The sequence below is a fragment of the Athene noctua genome, chromosome 5 (assembly GCF_965140245.1).
Source record: "Athene noctua chromosome 5, bAthNoc1.hap1.1, whole genome shotgun sequence".
NCBI lineage: Eukaryota > Metazoa > Chordata > Aves > Strigiformes > Strigidae > Athene > Athene noctua.
In genome coordinates this window covers 7,839,725-7,866,547 of record NC_134041.1, presented here as the reverse complement: position 1 = coordinate 7,866,547, position 26,823 = coordinate 7,839,725, and the positions used below count along the sequence as shown (strand labels likewise).

Below are 26,823 nucleotides of genomic sequence, written 5' to 3'. Positions count from 1 at the left end.
CCCTAGTGTCTAGAAAACAATCTACTATATTGCAAGATAACCATTAGATTTGCTAAAATTGTGAAGGAGCGGAAGATAAGGATTTCTTCACAGATACTGGAGAATTATTTCAGTGTAACAGAAACAAAAGGGCGTTTATCTAGAAAACCCTTTGTTCAAGCTATACCAGTTTTACCCTGTGGGGAAAGATATATACCTCATTACACCTTCCTTCAATCAGCAATGTGAGAATTAGTCCCTTCTGATGAATTAACAAAACTGCAAAGCATATATAAAACAGCACTAAAGAAAACACATGTTTAAAGCTATGACTCTTAACTGCCTTGAATTAAAAAAAAATCCCTAGCTCTTTAAGAGTTTTTTCATCCTCCCAAAGGGCTGCCTTCAAATTGAGGGACAAAATATTTCATGTATTTAACCCTAATTCATGGTTTCCATAACGTTGCAAACTGCACATCCCTTGGCCTCAATCCGTTTAAACATGGTAGACCAAAATGAGCCTTAAATACACTTAGTCACCAACTAAACAAATAATTTTATGATGTTAATACTGTAGCAGTGCCTTGAAAATAGGAGACAGGAATGACACTGCACAGCACCAGTTTTCCACAATGAAAGCTCAAGTCCTCCCAAGCTCGGAGGCTGTCAAGAATTCTATGAAATAAGAAGACTTCTGTTTCAGCAGAGGAGCAATTTAAAGAAATCAAAACTGTTTTCACCAAATTTCCAAAGAATCTTTCTCAGACAAGGCTTTGTCCTGATAAGGAGACACAGTAATTTCCTCAGGGGTTCAGAAAGAAGAGTCTGTATTTCTTACATATTCACCTGCATTAAGACCAAAAAATAAAAAGACAGAAATAACCTTTAGAAACCAACCACCCCTCCAGGTCTAGTAAACAATTTAGCTATTATTTGTTGAGGTAAAGTGCATTTTGAGAGTTTTTTTTGGTACCTGAATAGTCGCACACAAGATCCATGATAATCTAATAAAGTTTTGGAATAGCAGACTACAGATGGGGAAAAATTCATTTCGGTTTTCCAATCTTTCTCTACATACAAACCAGAGACTGCCCCCATGCCAGGCTTGCTCTTTACAGGGGGAACACTGTGAAACTTGAGATTCTTGGATATTTACACGATATCAGCAGCTACAGCATTGATTACAGCTTTCATGGGTTGTCTCATTAAAAAAATCACAAGACATGGCAACGTTAACATAATTCAAGCAGTGTTTCTCAATCTCTTTTGAAAGAGCAAAGGGTCATACAAACAAGAAAACAAATCCAAAGACCACCTAAGCTTTTTGGAAAAAAGAAATCCAAGCGACCAACGTAGATAATAAAATAATAGTTCTATTCAAAACAATCAAAGTTTAGAACACACCAGTTAGACATTTGCTACTTCTATTCTCCCTTCAGTATGGTTGTTTTCTTGCTTGCATGTGCCTGTTTCCATGCTTGCATGTGTCAGAACACATATGTGACATTTTTACTGGGTTTGGCTCCATTTTATTTTAAACTGTAATTAACCACTTTCTGATGTCTAACAGACCACTTGCAGGCAACAGACCAAGACTGAAGCAGAAACACAACAGGATCAATTGCAATCTGTGCTCTCATTGAAGTCACATGAAATGACTGTCACAGTGACAATATATTGAATACTTTCCTGCTTCACCCGAGGTATCAACTACTGCCATTATTAAAAGTCTCAGAAGAAAGCAGTTTGGATTTGCTAGGACCGTAAATACTGGGCTACCTTGCTGCTAGCAGAGGTAATCTTCCCTCCTTGATGCACACTGAGGTGACAAAGCAGCACACCTATTCTGCATTCTGCAAGTAAAAAAAACATTCATTTCCTCCACATGTATTAGTGGTGGTGTTTTTGGTTTGGTTTGGGGTTTTTTTAAATAGATGAATGTTCATACAGCTATGTGGAAAGCCATACCATGCTTACAATTGTCTATAGATCTTCCCATTTCATATCATCTTCAATGTAGAAAATATACAAAAAGGAAACATCTGTTTTACCTGAGATGAAGGCATTCAAAAGTAAACAAAGACAATTAATTTAATAATCCTGGGGTTTTTAAGAATTAGCTAGTCCTTCTCACTACCACCCAGCTGCATAAAATACACAGCATGCACCTGAGCTTACTCAAAGACACAGAAATGTCACTTTGGGAGCTGCAAAAAGCTGGAAATATAAAGAATGAGAAATCAAACCATTTTTGCAAGCAGGGATCCTTAATTTAACAGAAAATACATTAAAGACTTCCCAAAAACGATTTCTGTGGTCCTTTGTAAAAGAAAAGCTCACATACAATTTAATTGTGTCCTACTAGAAGAGATTAATGCTGCAGTTGGACACACAATAAACCGGCAATTCCTGTATTTCCTGGAGAACAGGCACCATGCCCACAGGACTCCTGCACCAGCGGGATGCCCATCCACCAGTACTACTTGTCATTACCCAACTCAAAGCTTCCTTCTTCCTTAGCTCTGCTGGCAGAAGGATTTGGAATGCTGTCCAGGCAACTCAGGGCAGTAACAGCGAGCATAAACTAACTGAGCTGACAATAACATGTTCAACAGAACTCCAAGATCCAGAAGAGGACATCTGTCTAAAACAAAACTTTAAAAGCTCCTTAAAAAAACCCTGGGATACAAACCTCTGGTTCCAACAGGCAGATGTGACCGTTCATTTGACCACAGGAAGAACGTTATTAGCACACAGATAAGCCCCTGTTCCTAACAGTGAAAATCCCTCAGATCTTGACCTAATGAGAGGAGCACACCATGAACATCTCACTAGACCCATACTGAGTGCTGTCAAACGCGTGCCATATTCAGTTTGCAACTCTGAAGTAAAGAAAACAGCAGGTCAACAATACAAGATAAAAGGGACCAATGCGATGAACATGATCAGCATAATGTGTAGTCCTGATTCTCCAGCCACTGAAATACAGCCCACTTAGAATGAAACAAGAGAGCTGCTAAACATATGACAATGCTGGCCCACATTTAAGGAAAAGAAATGGCCATGTGCCAAACTTAAATTAATCACCTAGTTTCTGGAGGCAGTCTAATTCAAATCCATCAAAAAAACATACAAAGAGATACCACATCAAAGCTTTTGCAAGGCAAACCAGTTAGAAAAAAAAAGACAAAAGACATCGTTAGTGTATTAGTTTTTACCAACTTGTACTGAGATTTACTACACATTATTAAAAAAAAAAAAAACAAAACAAAACAAAACAAACAAAAAAAAACCCCACTAAGTTAAGGGTTAGAAAGCAATAAAAGATACAAATAACAGATCGTTGATAACTGTCAAAAGCCAATGGCCCATTTCCTGCCTAGGAATCCCATCTAAACTGGCACCTCCAACAGAAAGAAAAAAAGAAAAATTGTAAAACCTGAGCTTATTTTTCTCAGTTCAGTTTTTTGGTTTGGATATTTTAGGGTTTTTTTACTTCTTCCTTTCCAAAAGACAACATTACGTAGAAGTAAATATAAATAGATAAATAAAATGGGTTACTTATATTTTTAAAAATTCCTGACAAATAATGACTCTTTTTAAAGAGGTTTTAAAACCCCTCATCTTCTGTGTAAGTTAGCCATTCAAAAGAAAAAACTATAGTTGAGAGCTGAAGCTTTATAAAAACAGATGTTCAATATATACAATTTCTCTTTCCAAGCTACAGAAAAGGCTTTCGTCAGATGACTCTTGGAAGCTGTGTGTACAACAGGAACTGCAAGCCATCACATTTCCAGGTGCACTGAACTGCTGGTTTTACTGAAGTTATACTGTGCTTTGAGCCTATACCAGAACACAGAATAACGAAGCCAAGTATAGCAGGAAGGCAGAAAGATAATTTTAAGAATATATTTTGAAAATAAAAAACGAATTTTTTTTAATAATCATTATACATATTTATAGTGAAGTGAATATGGGATAACACCCCCGCCTTTATTTTGATGAAATGTATTTTCTTCTTAGTGATGTAAAGCAGTACCTACGTTACAGTGTCTATCAGAAAAGACATGAAATAAAAACAATTTTAAACCAATTAACGGGAGTAACAATGCAAATAGCCATACTGGAAAAAGCAGAAAATTAAACATGGTGAGTCCTGCTTTTCATTCAGAAAAGCCTGTTTTGATTACCAGTACAGAACATAGAGTCATGCTATATATGAAGGATTTGAGTTTTTCATTAAATCTATGAGGGATACGGGAGACTGGGTTTCACGCACAGATGCAAGCATTTGATTTCAGGAAAACAAAACGCTATCACTTATGTAATAACCTCACATATACAAAGGTCCATATTGCATAAGTAGATTTTAGATTCTGGCATTAATGGGTCATTTCCTTTAAATATGAAGCATCAACAGAAATATATCAACAGACACACTGTTTGGATTTTTCATACTTTTATTGTTTTTACACAAAGTTTAAAATACATTTATACTGTCATTCTTACCTTCAAATGCCAAAACAGAAGGTTCTAGTTTAAATGGGCAAGCTATGAAACCATCAGGACTTTACAACAGACCGAAATTCCTAACTGCTGCTTCCTCGGATGTTAAAAATGATTGTAAATTAATAGAGCTCAAAGAAATGACACTCAGGAAATAACAGATCAGCAATCCTGGCAGGCTTAAGAGAGTTGGATCTATTTATTGCCAAACAGTTTCATAAAGATGAGGGCCTGAAAAGATCATTATATCATCTGTGTTGATCTTCTGTATCTCACAGAGCATCTGAAACATTTCATGGCCCAACCTATAATAAGCCTAGTAATTAGGCTACAATGTTCTAATAAAAAAAACTAAGCTGCTATATATGCAGCCGACCACCACAAAGGCCAAGTCATATGCAACAGTGGGAAACTAATTATTGGTAAGATTAGACTTCATGATCCCACCAAGCAATTCATATACTGTTACTGCACACGAATTCCTCTGCAACACTCTTGTGATCAGTTTGATTTTAAGCACTTCAACAAAACCTAGCAACCAAAAGTTTATGATGGTTTCCTATATCACTTCAATCAGCTACAAACATGATTTGAACACTGTAAAACGTATACGACTGAGACATTTAAATATGATTTATTTAGTTACAAATGGTGGTTTATATTGTCTTAAAGTATCCCATGCAGAGGAATAGACATAAAGACTTCTAATCGGGGGTGGGTAATCTTTAAAAGTTAAAAAAATAGGAAGCAGATGTTTCAGTTCCAAACTGAAAAGAAAAAAAATAATTCAGATGAATTCTTAATACAAAACATAAGTGGCTATTAGAAAAACTAGACTAAGAAAGGATTTCCTTACACTTCACTCAGGTTTGACTTTGTTTAAGGGTAAGACCAAATGTCCGAAAGATACAAAACACAGTAACACTCACTGAAGTAACAGGAACGACATTGGTGACATTTTAACCCTTGATACTAAAATCTACTAGTGAGACCAGAAAAATAAAAAAAGTATGCAGAAAATAAGCAGCAGGAATACTGCATCAGTGCAAACAAAGAAACCTCAGAAAAGCTTACACGAAAACACAGTAGTTGTAGCATCACATTAGAAACTTGTTTTGTGAACTATATAACCTCTGCTGTCTCTGTGCATTCTTACGTATGTCTCTGTCAGCCTATGTCACTGTTTCTGTTTTGGGATCCTTCTGCTTTCCAGTTCACCAGGACTACTTGCTCTTGGTTGTTTCAGTAGAAGTCCCAGACAAATAACAGCATCCTTGAGTTTGAGTCTCAGAGTTCAAGAATCAACAGGTGCTCAAGGGAATCTAACCTGAGTCCCTAGCACAGCCTCTGATAGTGCACGACTTTTTTCCCCAAACAGGAAAATGGAATTGAGCCTAAATTAAGAACAAGCAAGCAATCTGTTCAAGACAAGAATGTCCTTAACCTATGTTTCTGGTTTTTTCATCAGTGCTGCAGAAGTGCCCCTGAACTTAGGCTGATCACATTCTAATCAGACTTGCTTAGCTTTCTACTTCATATTACCCTGGGTGCCTTACAGAAGCTTTCCTGATCAAATACAGAGCTCTGAATTTACTGTTGAAATCATGGAAGTAAAAGAATCAACATCTTAAACAAACAAACAAACAAACCAACCTGAACACCAGTATGACTATATTTTACTACTACACATCAGGTTTATCAAAAACTAAACAAGACTCTGAATAAGAGGCACAAAACAAAGTGAGATTAGAGAAGAGAGCAATGATGTTGTTCTCATTTACTTAACAGATTGGTGGCCAAAGGATAATAGTGGAACCCTTACCAAAATCACTACTACTTCACTATTGCCTTCACAATTTGTGAACCAAGTCCTACAAATCATGTTTTCCTTACAAATAAAATGTTTTGCTCTGCACTGAATGAAATATTTAGTGCCAAGCAAAAGGATTTTCTAAATTTTTCATCTCTCCTAAAAAACCCTAAGACCTTTTGGTTTAATCAAAACAAAGCCTTTCCTCCTCCCCAGTTTCTTGGCATTGAATCTGTACTTCACTAATGAATCAGACGTATTAAAAAACAAAACAAAAAAACCCACCACACACAGACCACACACTTTAAATGTTAAAATAAAACATGCTACATTTCTCATAAGTCATGAGCCTTTTTTCATGTACCGTTTCAACTTTTGAAATGCTAAAATCCCTTGCCTAACAAAGAGATGTTTGATTCTCTCTCAAGCTAACAACTCCTTTTCTTCTTACATTCACATTTCTTTTGTCTTCTCTTTCTTCACTCTTCTGATTCTAACTCCCTGTTAGATTAGTATGGTTTGGTTTTCACTCCCTTTTTTACAAGAAGTCTGCTTTTAATAAAAAGGAGCCAGTGTCCTACTAATGACAGACCCTTAGGGCATCTTTTTCACTTTTACTCTCCCAAACCTCCCAAACTCCTTTTTTTCCACAACTTACCTTTTCTTTTTCATAGACACTCCTCTCATTCATCTTCCGTTTAGTTTCAAAAACTATGTACTTTCCTGAAGTGCCTCTTACATCCCTAATTTTCTTTCCTTTCTTACTCTCCCTATGCCTTCTTTAAGCTTGCATTTTTGGGTCATTGCTTCTTCTCCCCCTATATTCTGCTTCTAGATCATTTAATCATCACTAATAAAATTAAGTATTTAAAACTACTCTCATAGCCATTCTTGCAGCTTTAAATAATTCAGTCTCCCTTGCTGCTCGTTCTGGAGTCACAAAAGGAAAAAAAAAAAAAAAATCCCCATAGTTGTTCTTAACATTTTTCATTGCAGTTCTTTCTTTCAACCCCACCTGTGAGCATTTACTCTACAATCTACAAATCCCCCAAAACCACAGCCAACTGATTTAATGCACTGTATTGAAAACTTTACAACCTAAACAGAATGCATAAGGCAATTCCTTACCTTTCCATAAACACTTTTTATTTTCAAAACAGCCCACACTAAGTCACAACAGACTACTATGACAAAATATGTTTTTAACTATACCACTTTGGCACCATACATTTGTTTTTTTCTGTTAGAAGACACTGACCAGATGGGCTCCCTTTTGCTCACTGGTATCTCATTCCTGCTTACACCACGACATGTTGCAAAAGACTCCATATACTTGGGCCGACATGCACTTTAAACATTTAGTTTCAAGTGTTTAGGGTACATAGTGTTTGCTTACAATAGGTTACAATATTCCATGTCATTTTAACCATTATGCCTTAAAAGAAACAGAATATTCATTCTAACAAACTCAGTTTAAAACCCCACCCTAAACTATCTGATACTTAGTTTGTAGTTATTAAAACAGAGAGAACACTCTAAACAATGTGCTGGAAACAGTGCAGCAGACAGCTGAAGCTGTATCCGTAGTATATTCTGGAAAATCTAATTGATTTTTTTTTTTTAATAATTTGTTGATAACTTGGACTGGCCCAAAGATCACTCGTTTGGACGATTTTAAGAAAAGAGAGGAAATCAAAGGGATTAGAGTTTAAAGATAGATCGCTTGGTTTTTAGTTTTCTTCTCACACTTTTAAACCTTAAGAAAATGGATTAATAGTTTATTTATTTATCCTGACAATCCTATGCAGAGTCTTAAAACACCTAAGACTCTTTTGCTTGTTTTATTGGTTTCCTCCTATTTCCCTGCAAATTGAACCTTGTTACAAACCAGATGATCGGCGGGTTTTTTAGGATGAGTTAGTTTGCTGGTTTTTTTGTTTGTGTCTGCATAACACCAAACCTAAATAAGGTATAGCCTTAATCTCTGACTCAATTCCACATAACAGCTAACAACAGATGAGTAACTATGTTATTTCTAAACTAAAAGTATATGAAAGATTTAAGTTGTACCTTCCATTTCTTCCACACCTATATCCTCAAAAATCTTGTATGTATATACAAGATGTCTTCTGAAAATGCTACCCTTAATAATACTACTTACAAAATTATGCATACAATTCTTATGCATACAATTAACCAAAAAGGAAACTAAACACAATATGAAACATTAATTTAAAGGAAAAGAAGCAAAACAAAAAGGCACAAAGACAATCAGAGTATACCAGAGTATGTACAACTCAGTACCATGTCAACTTGGCAATGAGGATTTAACAGGCCAGAGAGAGTCTCCATATAACCTGCTTGCCCCAGCCAGAAAAGATACACCCAAATTTGAAATAGAGATAACACCTGTCTCAGCAAGACTGCACGTCACTGTTACATGAAGTTGATCTATGAAGTCATTTTCTTAGAATACTTACCACTAAATCCCAGTTATTTTGTTCAAGCAACGTTATAGCTTCATCAATATTTTCAATACCAGTACATGCCTAAAAAGAAAAAGAAGCAGTAAACAGAATTAAAAGAATTGATCAAAATCAGAGTATTAGTAATTATAATTTAATTAATTTCAGCTGAATGTCAGGAAAGATATAGGTCTTTCATTTCTGTTAGGAGAGGGTAATCCAGAAATCAGATTTCAAGTTTTAAATATCAAACAGTTGGATATAATTCCCTGTTCCACCAGAGGATTCTTGTGTAACCTTGAGCAAGCCACCTAGGAAAGCAAGACAAAGTAGTTATTTGTAAAATTAGGACAATGGTGCTGTCTCACGAAGGTGTTTTGAGAATTTGTGTTCAAAACTGAAACATACTACCTTAAAAGAGAGCACAAAAATACCTAATACTTAAAATGATGTTTGGAATGGCTTAAATATTTTGTCTAAAGCCAGAAACACATACGGAAACCCTACTGCCTCTGCCATCATCTTACACCCTTACTCATTCTGGGTGTTACACAGTGCAGGAAAAGAAGGTGGCAAATACAAATTTTTGATTGCCAAAGTGCCAGCTTACTACTGCATGTACAAATGACCAACCCTCGTGAAACTATTTAAAATAAAGACTATATAATGAAACATTTACATTTTCCTTTCAGACAAAACACTTGCATGTTGTTCTAGCCCTGTACTCTGGCTTTATCTAGTTCAAGGAATATAAACCAGTAGTATTGTTAAAGTGGTGATAACATCCCACAAAATGGTACTGTAAATTGAACTTAATTCCAAACACAAGAGAGCACCTCTGCTCAGCAGAAGCCTTGATGCAGCATCCTGCTTTCTTCTTTTGATACCCACACCTTTTCATCTATTCAGCTTCAGCAGACAGAGCATAGCTATTCATTCTGCCACATATTTGCTACCATTCACATTGAAGGATACCAGATATATATCACCAGAGGGGAAAAATGGAAACAGTTAAGTTTCTTTCTGGAATTTATCTTTCATCCTAATCAAAGCTATGCTCTGTATTCAAGCACACAAGAGGAGTTCAGACTTTTACAAGATCTGAAACATAATCATGCTGCTTCTGCTCTACCACACAGCTATATGAAAAGAAGTTTTATATAAAGTTTATATAAAACTACATTTAAAAAATTCAACCTTTTAACAGTAATAATACAGAGTTAGATAGCTGCAGCAAACATCAGTTTTCCTGATTCCAAAGATATAGTCCTGTTTTCCTTTATGTGATAAGAGAAAAAATGGTGCTAGGCACAAAACCAGACACTTTTTCTCTCCCAAGACATAAAAAGCCATCAGGTCATACACTTTCCACGCTCTGACTTTTCTCCCAATTTATGACAACAAAGAAATAAAAAGTAGGAAAATAAAATCACAGATAAATTCTAAACCAATTCTCTCTTCCCAAATTCAATGCTGAAGAATTCCACACTTAGGAAGCATTACACACAGTATGTCTACACAAAATGGACCAGTCTGGAGGACTGAGAGCATCACAAGAAGGCATTTTAGAGATTTCTTTGCCTGCAGAGGGGAGGCAGCAGTTTCTATTGATCCACAATGCTCTCATGACCAGATTGATTCTCTCAGGAACAAAGCAGAGTTTCTCCCATTGCTCACAGCATGCTGTGTTAATACTGAATTTCACCCACTTAGCATTGAGAGTACTAATTTTTCTTTTTTTCCAGAATACAGTTTTTCTCTTCAGAAGTATCATTTTGCCTTCTCTTCAATTCCTTCTTACAGTTACTTCTGAAGTTAAAAATGAGACAATACTCTGACACCTTCCCTAGCAAATGCAAAGGTTACACCAGGTAAGCTTGAGGAGTGCAGGGCTTAAGTTTATAATTTCTGAAATCACAGGAGGGTTCATACTACCATAAACCTGCCACTGAAATTGATGTCGACAGCTTTTCTGCAAAGTAGTCTTACTTTTGAGAAAAAGTTTTGCAGAAGTGACAGTCTGAGGTTCTGTTTACAGTTAAGTGAAACGCACTTTAAAATCTGGTCATCATGGAAATAGTTACTATTTCTCATTTATCAGCCCTGCAAACTCTGCATGACTTTTCTAAAAACTAAGTTATCTTCCATCCTACAATAAGAACCTGACCAACCATGTGTTGTTTTCAACCTCAGGCTGGGCAGATGAAGTTGAGGAGAGGGTACCTAGAATTCAGAGCTCAAATACCAGTTTTAGCTGCCCCCTCTTCATACCACCCATGCAGCTCAGCTGGCTTGCAACTGTCCATATGCACACTCGTAACCCATATGAACCACAATGCCATTCAGCTCACTTCGGCTTACTTTTGAGATAAACTAAACAAAATTAGCTCGCCCTTCTGCCAGAGCACTCAGCAAAAGGAGTAACCTCATCACAGTGGAGGCAGAGTGTAATCAGGCAGCCAATTCACTTGTATGTGTGCATCCTTCCTAAATCATCTTGTTGGTGATTCACAAACTAAAGCAGAACCCCACTCTTGATGTCTTAGCAATGCAGATTCATTGGATAACAGGAATGGACAGGGGTAAACACTATCAAAAACATCAGAATTCTTAATACCCCCCAAAAAACCACAGTTTTGTTGAAAACCCTGGGACCCTTTTTACAATCACTTTTAACATTTGATTTTGAGTTCTAAAACTAAGTTTTCACTTTCCAGATGGATTATTTTTGCTAGTTGTCAATAAAACAGAAAACAAACTTTTCTGAATGACAACAATAAATGAATGCTACTTACCAATGTAAGCACAAACCAGACATCCCAAGACCTTCCTCAACACCCTGTCAACATCGCAGTTGCAGCAAACTAAGATTCTTCAGAATATTTCAGCAGACACTACACACTAGTACATACAAATCCCTGCCTCAAGTCATATTCTGTCAGTAAAACCAAAAAAAAAAAGTAAAACTCAAGATTGCTTCCTTTTAACTGCATCACATCATGCAAGATAAATTCAAGAAAATCATGTAGTTTGCATGTCTTTAATTTTCCCTAAGAAATTAAGTACACAGGACAGGTAGTCCCTCACCAGTAAGCATGACGTGATGTCAAGGACTCTGTAGTGGCAGATTAGTCCCAGAACAACCCGGCCTGCTTCTGCCTTTGTTTTCTTTACAGAAACACATGCAGAAAACCAGTAGGTTACGTGATCAACAAAATTAACAAAGTCTGGATCCTCGTGGGTTTGTCACTCATCCATAATTGCAAGGGCTGATTTAAGCTTTTCCTATAGCTGGAATATTTATAAGAGCTTCTTTTGATGGACTTCTTTTCAGGTTACCTGGCTGTATTTTCAGGAAATTTGGAATAATTTAATTGGTATGAGTCCAGGGGACACCTGGGCACCATAAGGCTATATGCCTTAGCTCATCTAGGAAGGCAGACTCAAAGTCAAATGGTTTACTATTTACAATACATAAAGATTTTTTGCTCATTTGTATACCTTTTATTCTATCCAAGCAAGAAACAAACACAAAAAAATTATTGAATAGGAAAAAAAATCATGTTAAATTTGCACAGAAACAGAAGGAAAAACACACCTTCAAAATACAAAGTTAATGAGCTCCAAAGATGCAAAAACACATCTGTGTTACTATTTATTATAAACAATGTTATTATAAGCAAGTGATACTAGCTGAGATTTTTTTTTTATTCACAGATCATTCAGCTTTATTTTCATGAGACCTACTTAATAAAAGGCATTAAATATTTTAGAAGAAAATTCCTACCAGAATATTAACTCTCAATTCAACCAACAGCCAGCACATCCTCTAAGTCATCAAACCGAAAGAAACAAACCACCACAGTAAAGGTAAAACCTTCAAGGCTCACTTGATGTGTAAACTTTTACACATCAAAAAGAAACAGAAGATTTTTTTTTTGAAGGACAAAGGGGAAGAAAAGTTAGAACAAGTTCCTCCTCTTCCTCCTCTCTGCATTTCCTCTAAATCTAGGATAGCACTTTTGCCCTTCACAGCAGCTCCAGAGACTGTGCAGTCTCTTCTGTGGGTTTTTCAAACCACACAAGAGGAAAATTAACGTGAAGATGAGAAAACTATTGCTTTGCACTGAATGCATAAAATCAGATTCTGAAGATAAAGTTATTGAATGTTAAAACAACTTTCTTAGCATCCTGCTTTTCCAGCCAGGTAAGTGTTTCCACCGGGCAGATTTAGATTTGCATATAACAAAATTTCAGAGTGCTTCTCCAAATTTTTTTCAGATAGCTTCACAGATTAACCACCACCTTAGTGATGGAGAGCTTACCCTTGGAAAGATTCACAGCTAACCATTAGGGGTCCTACTCAACTGGCACAGTAACCTTAATCACTATTACATAAAAGAAGCAAAGTAGTCACTGAGGAAACAATTCAGTAGGAGAAAAGTCAGAGGGCAGACAGACTTCAAGGCATTCAAGGCAAACCTAGGAGCTGCTTCCAGAAAGCTATAATGCAGGATGACAGACTTGCTCTTCTAAATCCCTTGCAGGGTGGTCTGACCCCGGCAGCCGTAACAGCTGGATCTGAGTTTTGAGACCCTCTGTGACCCCCCACCTCAACTGCACAGGCTTTAGGCTACCTCCACATCACAGGAAAGCAGCTGACTTCCCCATCTGGCAGCAGCTGCTGTTGAAAATGCTCCTCCGGCACCTGCTGCAGAGATCCAGGCAGTTGTTACACAGAGAAGCTGGAAGGGACAACTGCTGCTCCTAACACAGAGAGCCAGGCTGTTACTTCTGCAAAAGCTGGGAAAGCAGCAAACAGCTGTTGCTGACTCAAATACAGAGTCAGGCTACTGTTGCCCCGACAGATAGTGGGTGGCAGTTGTTGCACAGAAGCTGGGAGCAAATGGTATTTGGCAGCAAGGCAGAATTTCTCACCTGTGGCACCATTCCCCTTCTCGCCAATGCAAAATGCAGCCGTCAAAAGTATCCAGAAGACACATTCAGCCTAACAGCCAGAAGTTGGATATGGAGGACTTAAAAGTCTGCCTCTCTCAACATTTTTGTTGAACAGTTCAGTATTTCCTTTGACTACCAACAGTAGCTATATTTTCTCCAAACAGGGACCACCTCTAAACTAACCCAAACTAGGCTTTAGCTTAGAACATTTTGCACAACAGATCCAGGCCCATTGAAATCAGGCAGAGAAATGGCTGTGAATTACACTGGGCACCAGTCTCTCCTGTAACAGTCAACTGGGGGGGGGGGAATCTCACTTTATGCCTAATACCCACATGCACTCTGCAGTTAATGTCCTCAGCTGCAGCCTCCTGCAACAATTTAGAGCAGATGCAAACACAGGTACCATGCTCAGTCCACGTAACCAAAAGGACAAAATTGGAGCCATAGCTCCATAACTCAGTACAGCAGCAAACTCAGACAACTGATCTCCACGGTAGTGACACCAGTTGTCTACTACAAACTTTTTCCCCTCTTGCTAATATCACATCCATCTGTCTCAGAATAAGACTAAGCTACTGTGATTCAATCTGATGTCTAGTCCTCAGAAACAGCTGATACAGACTCTCCTGTGCTGGATGAAAAAGGAGAGCAAGCTTTCTGTCACTAGCATTTTGTTGTAACTGTAGCTCAGTCCATCTTTTTTTTTTTTAATATTTATACAAAACTACAATGCCCAAAGAAACAACTACATTAAGGCACCAAAAGATTCAACAGGTGAGATCACCTAGGAAGAAAAGATTTCATGCTTTGGGATCTCCTACAAAACCCAGGAAGCCAGCATTAACACATCTCCATCCACTGTGACTGCACAGACAGCACCCTAGGAAATGCTTACTTTGGAAAGTACCCAGTAAGTTTTTATCATAGGTACAGCAATGTAACTAGAGCTAACTCTATTCTGTAAAGATATATGAGGTTTTAAAGAGAAATCAGAAGTGCTGGCAAAGAACAAATATTGTTAAAAATCAATTCATTATCCCTTCAGTAACTTACTCTTCAAAAGATAAAGAGAGACTAGAAGCATGGAAAACTCTTCTCAAGTATAGGCCACTAATCTGCTCAGTAGTATGGTAGAATTCTCCAGATGAGCAGCTTAAAACCAAAAAAACACTCAGAGCTGTTCTTAATAGCATATGAGATACAGCTCATATATACCTCCACCTTATCTCATATATACTTACCTCCTTGCATACTTCCTCTGCAATATAACCATAATTTAGTTTGCTGGCTTATTTACCTCCGGAATTACAACTAGACAGATCAGTTCATAGAAACACTTCAGCTTCCCATCAGATTTTGTAGATCTCCAAAGACAAGTCTACAGCCTCTCTGGGCAGCTTGTTCCAGTGCTTCACCACCTTCACTGGGAAATTTTTCTTCTGTATGTTTAACTGTCATTTCCCTTGCTGTAACAGGCATCCACTGCCTCTTATCCTCAGACTGTGCATCTCCAAGAGAAATTTGATTCTATATTGTCTGCTATCACCCATTGTACAGTTGAGACAGCAACTAGATCTCCCCTTAGCCTTCTCTTCCAGGCTACACAAACCCAGCTCCTTTAACCTCACCTTTCACAAAACATACTCCAGTCTCCTCTCCTCCCACGCTGCTCTCCACTCGACTTGCTCCACTTTTTCAATGGAGGGATTGATATTGGACACAGTACTCCTGGTAGTAGTGGTCTCACCAGTACCAAGTAGAGGGGAAGAGTGGCCTCCCTCACTGTCATGGCATACCAGCGCAGCCTACTACATGGCTACTACTTCTACTAGAAGAACCATAGTTCCCTTTCTAAGCATTCCTAATAAAAATCAGGTTTCTGGATGTAGGATTTTTAAAACAACCCAACTCCAAGTTTCCTGTTTCTAGAGTGCAACACAGTATCTTGCTTCCTTTTCCCATCCCTTATGAAAAGAATGGCTCAGTAACCAAAGATACTAATTAAAATTCCATAAAGCAGCCAAGGGCAGCTCCAGATTATATCTGCTAGCAGTCTACTTAAAGCCAGAAAGCTTTAGGACACTAATTTACTTATATTAGTAAGTGAGAACATTTTCTGGAAAATTCACACTTACACTGTTGCAACAGTAATTACTTCAAGGCAACCGAAACAAAGCATAACACTTGTTCCCCAAAAGCAGGTAAAGTTAAACCAACATGCTCAGCCAAGAAAGTAAAGGCTTTAGTACCATAATATTAGATTTAGGATCCATGTGTAACTCCCCTCTGGGCTAGGAAGAGATTCAGCATATTTGGACACTCACATCTGAGATTTTTTGGTACTTCAGCTCTTCCTATCGCAAAGTCCTGCCTGTCTCAGGACCACCTCCAGAGACTGCAACACCAGGTACATACATGCCCCTCTGTGGCATCCCCTATCTTTCTAACCTTGCAACAACCCTACTGATGTAATGAGACTGTTCTTATTATGAGTCATCCACGGTTATTAAATTAACTTTTACTTCCTTCTGTTTTTAGACAAACACTTAAAAAACCCCATCCAGGCATATTGACTGAGACTCAAACTGAAAGGTCACCTACTGCAAACATCTAAATGAAGAGATAAGAATGCTTCTCTGTTTTTACATAACTCAGAAGACCATCTGGTAAAAATTAAGCAGATTCACCAGCTGTTCACTCAACAAAAACAAGCTAATACACTTACCAGTATCAGAAATTGAGAAAGGGTTTAGGTAAATATGCCAGACTAAAGTTTTGCCCAATGCATTTCCCACCCACAACTATTTACAAACTTCATCATTCTACTATTTGAGCACCACCTTAAGCATAAGGAAGCATTAGTCCCTTTCTGCAGGACGAATGGGGAGTAAAAAACAAAAAAATTGTATTTCTGAAGGTCACAGAAGACATTTCTACCTATTAGTTACCAAGCAGACAAGAGTGAACTTTGCCCATGCTCTGAGATGACTGCAAGCCTTCTGAATAAAGCAAGCAGGGTACGAAGTCTAAACTGGTAGCATGAAGCTCTAGCCACTTCTTAGCAGAACGAGCTAACTTGGCATCATGCTAACCACTTTCAAATGGTTTTCAGCAGACTTTGAACAGTCTCAAGACTCTAGAGCAAGTTCTGCTTCCAGAATACCAAGGCACATCCCTAGAAAGTCCATGAACTGAGCCATGAACTCTAGCCTCCCAAGCCCCATGCTAACACTAGCGTTTAAGTCACATGCACTACATACAAAGAGCAGTGCTCAAACTGAATTAAAAACCAAAACAAAAGTCAATGCCCATTAATTAGTACTCTGGACCCATTTGTCTTTCCTGAAGTCTGAAGACAGCCTTTACCCAACAACTACAAAAAGCTTTAATTCAGATTATTCCAGAGTTTCTGTGCTTGTTTAATTATTTTATTAAAGTGAAGGTAAAAAAAAAAACCCCTAAGACTTCCTGAATCACAGTCATTTTGCTCTTACACATTATCACATAAGAAAAAAATCTGATGGAAAACAGAAAAGAACTGCAGGGGTCAGACTTTTGCTTGCTGGATATTTGCAGTCATCTCCTTTTTCCTCATTGCCTCAAAAACAGTAGAACCTTAAAAATACTAACAAATAAATAAAAGCCACTTTCTAGATAAGCACACAAAAGAAGAGTATTAATCCATACAAAAAATATTTTACTCAATATTCCAGAAACACTCATATTTTTTTGGTAAAAAACAGGACCACAAGGAATGGACATATTCTTCAAAACCTGGAAATGGTGTCCAAAATAGGGAAACAGAAGAACACTCAAATCCCAGCAAAGCACAGGTCATGCCATAATGCAGGCCAACAAGGACAGCAAAAAAACCCCATTTCTCTAAAGACACAAAAATTATATAAGCTTTTAAAAGCATCAGGGTGAGAAAGCCTGCCAGCAAGTCAGTGGGACCAAAGGAAGAAGTATTCCAAGAAATTAAGGACATACTGGAAAAGCTAAATGAAATCTGTAAGTTCATATTTACTAGAGGAACCTAGGGACCATCCTATGACAAAGCTGCTCTTTACAAAGAACTCTCCCATCCTAAAGTGTCAGAGATATATAGAACAAACAACCAGGACCAGAGGATAGTCCCCCACATTTCAAAGGAACTTAAATATGAATTTGTCACAGCAGACTGCTCCTTAAATCAGCCTTAATTAAAGGTTAAAACAACCTCACATTCCCACAGTACTGACAGTAATTTGGTGAATTTTATTGGGGTGCAAACCAGAAGGGATTGAGATTTCTACAGTTCAGACAAATTTGACTTCTGTACGATAAGAAATAGCAGAAATTCCAATAAAGCATATAGATTAGAATTAGTATATACATGAATATATATGACATACTGAGTAAAAGCGAACACAGCTTCTATAGAAGAAACTCATATATCACGAAACTACTCAGATGTCTCTGAAGAACTCAGTCAGTTGAAGGATGCAAGTCTAACTCAAGCTGACACAGTTTATTTCCAAAGTCTTATAACAAACCCCATCAAGCTCTTAAAGTGCTGACTTCCAGAAACTAGGATGAGGCAAATCCATTCAAATTCTGTTTCTTTCGGCTCTTTCCTAAGGACCAGCCACTGCTGCAGATGAGACATTAGGCCAGATGGGTCTTCGATCTGAGCTGATATGGCACCTTTGATATTTGCTCACACAAACAACCTGACCTTTAAAAAAAAAAAAAAAAAATAGAGGTGACTCAGTTTCAGAGTTCTTGTCTTTACAAATTGTTTCCTGCAATAGGTAAAATATGAAATCTATATAAAATAACTCAAGGGCTAACGTACTCTGTTCTAGTTTCAAAACATCTCTTAAGAACTTCAGCTTTAATGAACTATCTTTTGAAAGCATAACTACTTCTGCAGACCTGCTCAACCAGTTAGACATAGAGGACCGGTAGATGACTACTTTGATAGACCAAACAACATGTAACACATACATTAGGGCTTTAGTTTCCTCTTTGAGCATTTTGTTTTCACAATCTCACATTATCTAGTCAACTCTAAAAAATGGTCTTAATTAGTAGGCATCAATGCAACCAGTAAGCATGTCATTTCCTTTCATCCAAATTATAAGGGATGAGTAAAATGTTACGTACTTCCCCAGATTTTTTATTCTAGTTCTTACAGTAGTTATAAGAAAGGACTCATCTAATGGCTGCCTCACAAATGCACAAACTTATCCTCTGACTAAAAAAAAATATTAAGTCCTATCAAAGATATGCCACGTAGCTCCTTTTAATAAGCTATTAACTCTTGCTTCTATTAGGGAAATGCATAAAAACTAGGCTTGCAATAGTGACTGAATCATAAGAACTGCCCAAATAGAGGTGAAAATTCTACCCTACAGACTTTCCAGCATCAGTGCAATATTGTCAAGATGGGAGACCCTCAGGACCCCTTAAAACATGTAGCAAATCACTCAAAGCCTCATCCTCTCCTCTTCCACACCTCCTTCCAAACAAAAATATGAACTCGGTAAGTGCGTTTACTGTAAACGATCCTTGCTTACCAAGAAGTATTAGCCACATTTTATTTTCAATGTGTCCAATAATTTTCACATTACCTTTCAATGAAAGCACATTCCTAGCCTCTGGGAATCTATATATAATTAATAATTTCAATATTATAATTAGTATTAGTTGTCATGGCATTTGAAAAAGGATCCTACAGCTACCACCTCTCAATCTGTTTCAGTGACCTACTAACCCAAATACCTAGATGAATGGGCTGAGGGAAATGGTGACATGATTGCTATGATGTGAAGAGTCTTTTCAAGGTAATTGAATGAAAAGAACAGCATAAATCTCTTTCTAAAGATGAATTGGGGCTCCACTGGTAAATTATTTAGGTTTTACAGCAGGACTGCAATGCACACAAATCATAGTATCCTCTTTCTTCTCTATAAATGTCAGACAGTATTTCTAATTGACTATCTGTCCTTATATAGGAGAAATTAGCTGGCTTTTCCATGAAGAGCTATCAGTGGAAATATCAAAGTTATCATGTTTCTAAATGGACATCACTCTTACTCCAGTTTCTTATTTGTGACTCTGGAATCCACTTCGCCTTCAGTTTAACGGCCAGAAAGGTGACTAGCAAATCAAACTAGCTTTGCTCTGATGAACATGAGCTTCGGGGTTACAGCTGAGTCTAAAAGCATCTAAAGAAGTTAAACTGTTGATTCTTCAGAAACACAAAGAACAAATTAATAGAAGCAATAGTCTTGGTAGCAGACAATGACAATCAAAATAACAAAACACACTAAGTATGGAGCATGCTTTTGTCATGTTTCTTGACCCTAAGGCCATTTACAGCAAACAAAAACCAACTGTGTTGCAAACCAAGAGGTCCAGCTACCAGTTCCAATGCTGTTACTGACTGTAATGTACAATACTGAAACGTGATAAAAAGCAACAAGAATTAAAAGGAATTCTAATGAAAATGTAAATTAAGAGGCCTCATAGGTATGAACTTCAGCATGCTACAGTGTCCTGAAGTCCTATTTCTTACACTGAAAAACAACCCTGTTAACTATTTCAAAATTTAGCTAAGGATATAGAACCTATATCCACAAAAAAAGGCCAGGTCAAGCAGCGCTGAGTGTCTTGGCACCTGACTATTAAAAGCCTAGCAGAGTCCACTTCTACCTACAAATACCCAGTATGAGGGTATGAATAAAGAAACTTGTCTATCCCAAACCCTGATTTCTAATCTATCGAGTATTAGATTTCCTTACAACTACTACAGAGAGAGTTGCAGAGCTCAGGCCAGCTGGTGTGCTCAGGAAGCACCCACTGCATTACGTTCTACAGAGAGGCCACACAAACCAACAGTTTGGTATGAGCAAAACTGAAGTTTTAAGCTCAGACAGATCTGAACACATATAAAGCTAGATATTTATGTGCCTAGGGAGACTTTCTGCTGACAATGTAGGCCTCCAAGAACTTTAAACATAAGTTGGAGGACAGTTTCCAAAGATTTCAACTTTGACTGGAAATCTCTTCAGCATCTCTCTTTTGTCGAGGATCTTATTCCAAGTGAGTTGTCAAACACTTCACAGAAAGTCTGCAAAGAAATCAAGAGCAGTCCTTCCTGCTCCAATGCCTTAATGACAGAACACCACCTTTTCTTTCAGAAATCAATGTTAAGGGCATCAACTTTGCTATTTGTTCAGAACACCTTAGTGGATGGTTTACCCTTATGGAGAATGGCTGAAACAGCCTTTTCAGGGCCCAGCATAAGTCACAGGCCATGGCAAGAATCACGGGTACTGACCCAAAGCTATTCCTGTATCTGCCTACCTTTTTCACCTATCAAATTTTCATATTAGCAACAACTTAAAAGTGACAGAAAACCTGAGCCAGCATGCCAACACACACAGAACACCACAAAGCTCCCTTACCACCCCCCAAAAGAATTAATACACATGTAAATTCTGCACATAGACTGTTAGACAGGGAAAACAGTATGCATAACAGATACAATCTTGAATAGGGCTGATGCAGACAGATATTTTTCATAACGACAAAAATTTTAAAAAATTAAAATATATCTTGTCAGTTATTTAACAGCACTGTGTTAAGTGAAAAAGATTCTCCAGTTTCTTCAATTTTAGCCATTCCAGAAGGCAATGAGTAGCTTGATTTATGGTTAATTCTTAAAAAAATTAAAATAAATAATAAGCTGATGTATCAATGTCACAGTCAATTTCATAACTTAAAACATGATTATCTAGCATGCTTTCTCACCTTTCTGTAACTGATGGCAATGAGGTTCTTCCTTCCCAACTCCCCCTTGCTCCTCCCACAAACCTCTGTTTTTATGAAAAAGATTGACACAAAGGTGAAGTTTGAAAAAGAGATTTTATATACATGTGTGTGAATGATACCAAAGCAGTATCAGATTTTTTAAAACTGCAAAAAGAAAAACCTCACATAACTGTTTCACAATGAACACAGATAAAAGACAGAAGGAGGAAACTAATAGATATCTGTTGCTACAATGAAAAGCAAGGATTTTTGAGTTTTGCCTTTCCGCTTTGAAGTCTTCCTGCCCAGACCAAACCTTGAGCTACTTATTTAACTTGATGAATGAAAAAATGGGACTTCTATGAAAAACTTCCTTTTGAAGCTCCATGTGCCAGATATTATCATAATATATGGACACCCAGAAGCTAGCAACTCCCACAATACTCCAACCCTTAGGCCCACTCTACATTTGGAATTGTTGTGAGGACAACCACATAGCATGGATAAAGTGGCCTTATAGGTAAACATGACTTATGACAAAAAGATATTCTTACTAATTTCAGTCCCTGCACCCTACATGAAGCTGTAAAAAGTAAAGGTGCTAGCATACAAAAATGCTGACGTTTGACACTTCTGCCAATACTCAAGGATTGTTTTTAATTCCTGAACAGTTTAACTATGCCAGTTTAACTAGTTCAGTGCAACTAAAGTTTGCAATTTAAAAAGATGGAAAAAATCAAATATCTATTTTCTTTATAATGAAAAGTGGACCCCAAACCACATAGATTATGAATATATTTGTATCATGTGAGTACCTGGGTATCCCACTGGAGATAGAACATTTTGCAGTTAAACAAAACAAACAAAAGAACAGAGATGTTAACAAAAATCAGTAGAAATTATATGCCCTTAATTCCCCCCAGTACGTGAAGTATGTTGCGGCATATCTTTTTAACCAATTCACATATAGTTACATTTTTAAAGAATTTATGCTACAAACAAAAGTTGTTGGGTTTTTTCCTATGGAGTTTTTCCTATATGCCAATGACACTTTGTGGAGAAATTCTGAATTGCATTTAGTAAAACAGCTAAAACCTGTTTGTGTGCTTAACTCCACTACTTTAGCTACTTCCACTGAAAACAATCAGACTACTCATGTATAAAGCTAAGCTTCAGCATAATCTTTCCTAAGTGAGGGCCTAAGAAGGAAAAGTTAGACAGGTTGCTTATACAGCCCACATGCATGAATACATACTTTGTACTCCTCAGGTAGTATACAGTAACCTCATTAGAAAAAGGAGAAGGAAAGAAAATTAATTATAAACCACACAGAACAGGCTTAAATTATTCTGAGACATTAAGAAAAAAATACTTTGGTAGATCACTTACTCTGTTTTACTCTGTAGTTAAAATATTTTATAAAATTATCCAGTGTTTGTATGTATTATACATATGTATATATACAAAATATTTTTTTAAGTATTTCTCTTTAGTACTTCAGAATGCAGAAGTAACCTGCTATAACAATCAGAGCTAAAAGGAAAAAACAAATGCAATACAAGATCCTGCTCTACTTGAAAATCAATGACAGAATCCCTAATAGCTTTGAAAGATACAAAATAAGTCCATAAAAGCTCCACAAAAGCATCAAACAGCAGCATAATCATGACTGCACTGAATTTTTTTTTTTTTATGGGAAGGGAAAACCCTTTCAAGTTTTCAAAGTTTAAAGACCACTGCTCTATCCTTCTTAAACATAACCTGAGAAAGGCAAGGGTGAAATGGTGAGGGAAGTTTCCCTCCCAATTTAATTCAGCAAAGATTAGCTAAACAAAACTACAAAGAATTGTTTTTAAGATTTCCAGTGTGCATGACATTCTTCATCAAGATACCTCACACAAATAGAGAAGATGGCAGCAGAACTCCGAGAAACATTTATTCATTAAAAGGTACAGAAAATACAGAAGGGAAAATCATGCAGAATTACTTTGCACGTGTTTTATTTTCCATTTTAAATTCTTAATGAGTCGTAAATTCCATCAAGTATTTAAAATACCCCAAATCCTTTACCGTTTTGTAACAGTCTAAAGATATGAGGCCTAATAATGATTGACATTGTCCTTTACTAATCTGAAGCTTTAACAGCATGACAACTGACAGTTCAGTGTTTCAGAATGAAGCAGAAGCTCGAAATTATTTAAAAAAAAAATAAAAGGATGAAACAGAACAACAAAGTTGTCTGATGAAATACAAGAGGAAAAGGTTTGGGTTCTTTTTAAATAAGAATTGTTATATGATAAAACATTTCCTGGGTCCTAGGTTCAAACACATTATGTCAGTCTTGGTCTACAACTGGTTTCTGTGACTCCACCACCCATCTGCAAGTTTGCAATAGTACTTACTTGTTTTAATGGTACCAAATACTGCAGCTGCTATTATACCTTTATTAATTGGGTTTGAAACTCAAGCACAAAAATACTGCCGAACTGCAAAATATCATCAACACTAAAAACTTAGAAAGCGGATACAGATTGAAAACTCTATTAAAAAAATCTTTCATTCACCAGCCATTAACTTAATCATCATCTGGGATTTCCTGAATGTAACCCTGTTTCAGCTAATAATGTGGGATTCCATAAAAGTCTGTCTCCACTAATATCAGTGCACAACTGGAGTGAGTTTCCTTTTACACAGTGTGTTGCTACTGGAAGACCTCCTTCATGAAACCCCAGCTTTCAAACTGAGATGTCACTCCTTACACACACAAAAGTATCTCTGAGCATCACAAAATAAAGGATCATTGTAGAAACATTTGTTAAAAATTTTAATAAATACAGGTGTAAGATATACAGAAAGAGAAAACACTTCCCTGTTATCATCTGGGAACTCCATGTGTTACGTCAGTGAGATATCAGATATCTTTTGCAAAAGAGGAATTACATAATGTATGCTACAGTCACCCTACCTGTAATTCCAAAGAAACACAGGGCAAATAGATTACTTTCTTTAAACTAAATGAAAGTTTCACTGCTAATAGCAGAGAAACAGTCTTTGAGAAGTTGAACACAAATACAGTAGTTTTACAACTCAATCCAACAATATCCAGGAGCCTATTCATGTAAGAACAACCACTGCAAATGGAGAAAGCTTAAAAAAAAAAAAATCAACTGAAAAACAAGTATTAAAAAGATACATTCAAATATGATCTGATACCCTTCCAAGCTGCTTTTGGCTCTCCACACTATCCAAATGCAGGCATCTTCCACTTGTTTGTTTATTTGTTCTTAGAAAAACAATATAAAAACAAGCAATATTAAGAAGCAATATACTAAACATATTAACCAGGCTTCTGAACACATCACTTTTATTTAGAAAAAGACTTTATTCTGGGAATACGATTTAAGAGTTTGAAGTTAAATTATGACCCTTTTGTAGGGAGGAGGGAAGGTAACAAACTTTTAAGGGCATATTCCTCCTTTCTACACAAACATGCTGTTTGGAATGGGGTGGGAAGAGTTTTATCATCATTACAACAGTCATAGCTGAGGCAACCATGAAGTTAGTGTTGATGTTATAATGGAAACACCTCTGTTCAGCGTTAATCTGTAGTACCAGTAAGTGATTCATTACAAACACTGTGACAAATCATGAGGAGCGATGAGTTTTGTATCCTCCCTGGCATTTGCCTCTTCCAAGTGAGCTGGCTCACAGCTGTCCCAGGGCCTGGGTGGTTGTAGAGGGTTGGAACAAGCAAAGTGGATGAAAAAGCTTTTTTTTTGTTGTGGTTAAAAAATGAAACTCTCTAAGTTAAAGAAGACATTTTGTTCACGCACCTTGAGAGAAGAGGGCACATGTTCCCCATTTCTGACAAAAAAAAAAAAAAAAGAAAAAAAGAAAAAGAAAGAGAGAGCGGAGGCTTTGGAGGGTGGGCTTCACACCCACCACCCTGGACCTTCCCACAAAGAACAAGCAGCACAGCAACGAGGAGAAAGAGAAGAGAAAAGGAGCGAGAGGCCACGGTTGTGTGGCGGCGGCGGCTTGAAATTTACCTGGAAATCAGCCAATATCATTTCTCGGTCCATGTTGGACGCCATTGCAGCCAGCTGCGTCCCCGGCTCCGCTCTGATCCGCGCACCTGGAGCTGCTGCCGGCGAGGACGGGGCAGGGTGGGAGCTAGGAGCTCATCGAGGCGCCAGGCTCCTCGCAGGCTCCCGCGGCGCCCCCGGGGCTGCCCCGCCTGGCAGCTCCGCGGAGGCCGGGGCGCGGCGGCGGGCAGAGGAGGGGAGCGGGGGGAGGAGAGAGGCGGGCAGGGGCCGGGAGCGGGCCGGGGCCGGGAGCGGGCAGCGCTGCCTCAGCTGCTGGCCCGGGGAGCAGGAGGAGGAGGCAGCGCCGCTCCCTCCCTGCCTCCACAGCGCCTGTCGCACATTTTGCCTGTCATTGAGGTCGCAAAGAGGCGCTTTGCGGCCGGCACGTGACCACGCTCCTGTCAAGCGCTCCGCGGAGCCGGGGGAGGGGCCGCGCCTTTCCGGCAGCGCCGCGGCCGCCGCGCCCCGCCACGGCCCCGCACCCGCCACGGCCCCGGCGGGAAAGGCGAGCGGGGCGGAGAGCGGCCCGCGCCGCTGCACGGCGGAAGGTGCCGGCGCGGGGCCGCGGGCGGCCGGTCGGTCCGCGCGAGCGGCTGAGGGAGCCCGCGGCCCGCGCTTAGGCCTCTCCTGAGGGCACGGACTCGCCTCAGCCTGCGGGGAGCCGCGGCGGCGGCCCCGGCCCGGAGCAGGGGAGCGGCTCCTCCGCGCGGCCGCGGCAGCTCCGGCCCTCGGCTCGGCCGGGCGCAGCGTTGAGGCAGGGGCTGACAGTCCCGTCCGTGTTCCACCCCCACCGCCCCCCCGCCCCTTCCCCCCACCCCGTCCCCAGCAGGTGGCGGCTCCCCGGGGCCCGGCGGCGGCGGGGGGGGGGGCCCGGCGGGGCTCCGCCGCCGGCTGCGGCCTAACGGGTCGGCGGGGACCTGGCTGCAGCCAGCCCGGGCCGGGCCCGCCATCCGGGACGGGCGAAGGGAAACGGGCCGCTGGAGCCACCGGGCGGAGGGCAGCTCTGCCTCCCGGTGCGGGCGCGGGGCGTCCATCCGCGCCCCCGGGGCAGAGCAGCGGGCGGGATCGCGGGGCCATCAGGGAATACAGTGATCCAGTCCCCAGCGCCGTTAGCGTCTGCTCTGCCAACCCCTAACGTCGTGTTCGCTGGGTGACCCGAACCTCCCCGGGACGGGAGGGGTCGGTAAAACGGTGATTTTCCCCGTCTTCGTACTTC

The 26,823-nt window shown here is 39.0% G+C and overlaps 1 protein-coding gene across 1 annotated transcript in view; it reads right to left on the bottom strand.

The window, feature by feature from the left end:
• Window positions 1-25,959, bottom strand: part of FAF1 (Fas associated factor 1) — a 170,695-nt gene extending 144,736 nt beyond the window's left edge. The window contains exons 1-2 of the mRNA XM_074906243.1: window positions 25,572-25,959; window positions 8,776-8,844 (exon numbers count right to left, since the gene is read on the bottom strand). Coding sequence (XP_074762344.1) covers window positions 8,776-8,844; window positions 25,572-25,616 — 114 coding nt within the window. The 5' untranslated portion in view covers window positions 25,617-25,959. The remainder of the gene's footprint in view (window positions 1-8,775; window positions 8,845-25,571) is intronic.
• Window positions 25,960-26,823: the final 864 nt, after the last annotated feature.